This window comes from Sardina pilchardus, chromosome 12 (genome assembly GCF_963854185.1).
Source record: "Sardina pilchardus chromosome 12, fSarPil1.1, whole genome shotgun sequence".
NCBI lineage: Eukaryota > Metazoa > Chordata > Actinopteri > Clupeiformes > Clupeidae > Sardina > Sardina pilchardus.
This window is the reverse complement of record NC_085005.1, coordinates 14,552,832-14,555,331: the sequence shown is the minus strand read 5'-3', so window position 1 is coordinate 14,555,331 and position 2,500 is coordinate 14,552,832. Positions and strand designations below refer to the sequence as shown.

At 48.0% G+C, this 2,500-nt stretch overlaps 1 protein-coding gene across 2 annotated transcripts in view; it reads right to left on the bottom strand.

Moving 5' to 3' along the window:
* The window catches only part of LOC134098492 (pleckstrin homology domain-containing family G member 1), a 51,040-nt gene that overhangs the window by 12,306 nt on the left and 36,234 nt on the right, over positions 1 to 2,500 (bottom strand). For both annotated transcript variants that reach the window (XM_062551545.1, XM_062551544.1), the window contains exons 7-9: positions 2,287 to 2,418; positions 1,434 to 1,616; positions 1 to 2 (exon numbers count right to left, since the gene is read on the bottom strand). The exon at positions 1 to 2 is cut by the window's left edge and continues 94 nt beyond it. In XM_062551545.1, coding sequence (XP_062407529.1) covers positions 1 to 2; positions 1,434 to 1,616; positions 2,287 to 2,418 — 317 coding nt within the window. The remainder of the gene's footprint in view (positions 3 to 1,433; positions 1,617 to 2,286; positions 2,419 to 2,500) is intronic.

The following is a 2,500-nucleotide window of genomic DNA, read 5'->3' as shown; positions in this document are numbered from 1 at the left end:
CACTGGGGGGGGGGGGGGGGGAGGGGTAGAGAACAGAGAAGAGTACTTTATAGTCCCTTTCCCACATGAGCGAGACATCCGGATGTCAAACGGATATCAAACGGGTGGCTGTATGTGGGAACGCAAAACTCGGGTATTTTCTTACCCGGAACTCACCCTACTAGCCCCCTAGTACTACTTCTAGATGTTACCCGGGTGCGCTTAGGTGGGAACGCAGCCGGCACTGTTCTGGGTAGAGATGGGGGGCGTACCGATGACGCATAGAAATGCGCCCTTGCAGCCTGCTTGCAGCGCAAGGCAGAAAGTACAAATTGCCATGGTAACGATAAACATTGCCCTACGAGTATGAACACAGACGAGAACACCGGAGTAGTTCTACAGAAAACAGTGACATTTTGTTGTGTACGTACAATACAAATTTAAACTGCAATCACGTTGTTGTGTTTGTTACAGGACAGGCAGGATTATCCTTGCAAACGTGAATAGCTTGAAGTGTTGTCGATTAGCTTGCAACTAGCTGTTAGTGGTTAGCAATTAACAGCTAATAGTTAACGTCGCTGTTATTTAGCATTGTTGCTTTTTGTAGGAGTTGGGAAGGAGCCTCAGACCTCTGTGTGCTGTTTATATTTTCCAGGTGTGTCATTATTTTCTATTAATTTGTTATGTTGGATGTTTATACCAGAGAGGGTTGAAGTAGAGCTTTGTTTATAGCCTGTGGTCCTGGCGTTAGCTATTTTTTCCTCTATGCTAGCTCCCGCTGACTAGCGAGCTAACTACTTCTGTTGTTTCATGATGTTTTGGATCTGATGTAAGTTCGTATCATCCAGGCAACACAGCACAACAACGCATTTATTTAGCGTCATCTCCCTCCCCCTGCAAGTGCTGACATTGCCCCACCCCTCGCGGCTATTACTCGGGTCTAGTGTGAACAGAATTACCCGTATCTCACTCGGACATAAAGCTCATGTGGGAAACGTCTGTGTCGTGCCTCACCCGGGTAAATATGTCCGGGTAACTTCTAGAAGTTATGTGGGAAAGGGATTTATGTTTTCTTTCCCACCTCACACAAAAGCACCAGTCTACTCACACACCTAAATGTGTGTGTCTTAACCAAGATGTGTGCCTTGTATGTATGCTTTTGTCAGTGATATCCTTCAGTAAGTGTGCCTTGTGTTTGTGTGTGTGTGTTTGTGTGTATTTGTTTATGTGTGTAAGTGTCTTACAAAAGTATGTGTGCTGAATGCCGTGTGTTTTTGTGTGTTCAAGCTTCTCACCAGTGTGTGTGTGTATGTGTGTGTGTATGTGCGTGCGTGCTTGTGTGTGTGTATGTGTGTGTGTGTATGTGCATGCGTGCTTGTGTGTGTGTGTGTGTGTGTGTGTGTGTGTGTGTGTGTGTGTGTGTGTGTGTGTGTGTGTGTGTGTGTGTGTCTCACCAGTATGTGTGCCTTGTACGTGTACGTCTCCTCTCTCTTCTTGGTGATGAGCAGCAGCTTGTCGAACAGGAAGAGCGTTCGCTCGTTCTTGGCCCGCTGGATGCGGAACGTTCCCTCTAGAACCAGCTCTCCGTAACCCACCAGATCCGGCCCTTTCCAGTTAGTCAGCAGGCTCTGGATCTCCTGCGGGGGGGGGGGGGGGGGGGCAACGCGCATTGTGTGGAACGACAGCAGGAGGAAGAGGGGGATAAGAGAGGAGGATGAAGAAGAGAGGGAAAAAGGAGGGAAGAGAGAGAGAGAAAGAGAGAGAGATGGAGGAAATGTGAGGGGCAATGTAACTCTTTGTGAATGATAAAAAAGCCTTGACATTCCACAGCTCACTGGCCCAGCAGGGCACTGATAACATGATACTGGCCTCTCCTCTCTCTCCTCTGACCTCCCCTTGCTTTCTCTCGTTCTCATCCTTTCTTTCCGTCTTCGCTAGCCTTCTCTCATTCCCTTCTGTCTCTCTTCATCCCTTTCTCCTCTCTCTCTCATTTCCCTTTTCTCTTTCTTCGTCCCTGTCTCCTCTCTCTCTCTCTCTCAGTTTCTCTCTCTCAGTGGAGTGTGCATGCTGTGTAACTGAGGAGAATACCAGGGCAGTGGAAATGGAGCGATCTGACTTGACTTGACTTTATGGAACCTGTCCTCTGGTCAAATGGTTTTCTTCTTAAACACACGCCATGATAACACACTTGTCTTTTGGATTTCTGACTGCTTCTACAAATGGGATTCAGTTTAAATGTGTGTGTGTGTGTGTGTGTGTGTGTGTGGATGGATGGGTGTGTGTGTGTGTTTCACAGTGTGTGTGTACCTGCAGGCGTACGGCATGTTCGTGCTTCCTCTTCATGTCGTTGATGTGCCAGGCGACTCTCTGCATGGTGTCTATGGCCTCCAACACCACCTCGTACATATCTGTGTCCTTAGGGAGGTGGTTGGCTATCTCCTACACACACACACACACACACACACACACACACACACACACACACACACACACACACACACACACACACACACACACAGAA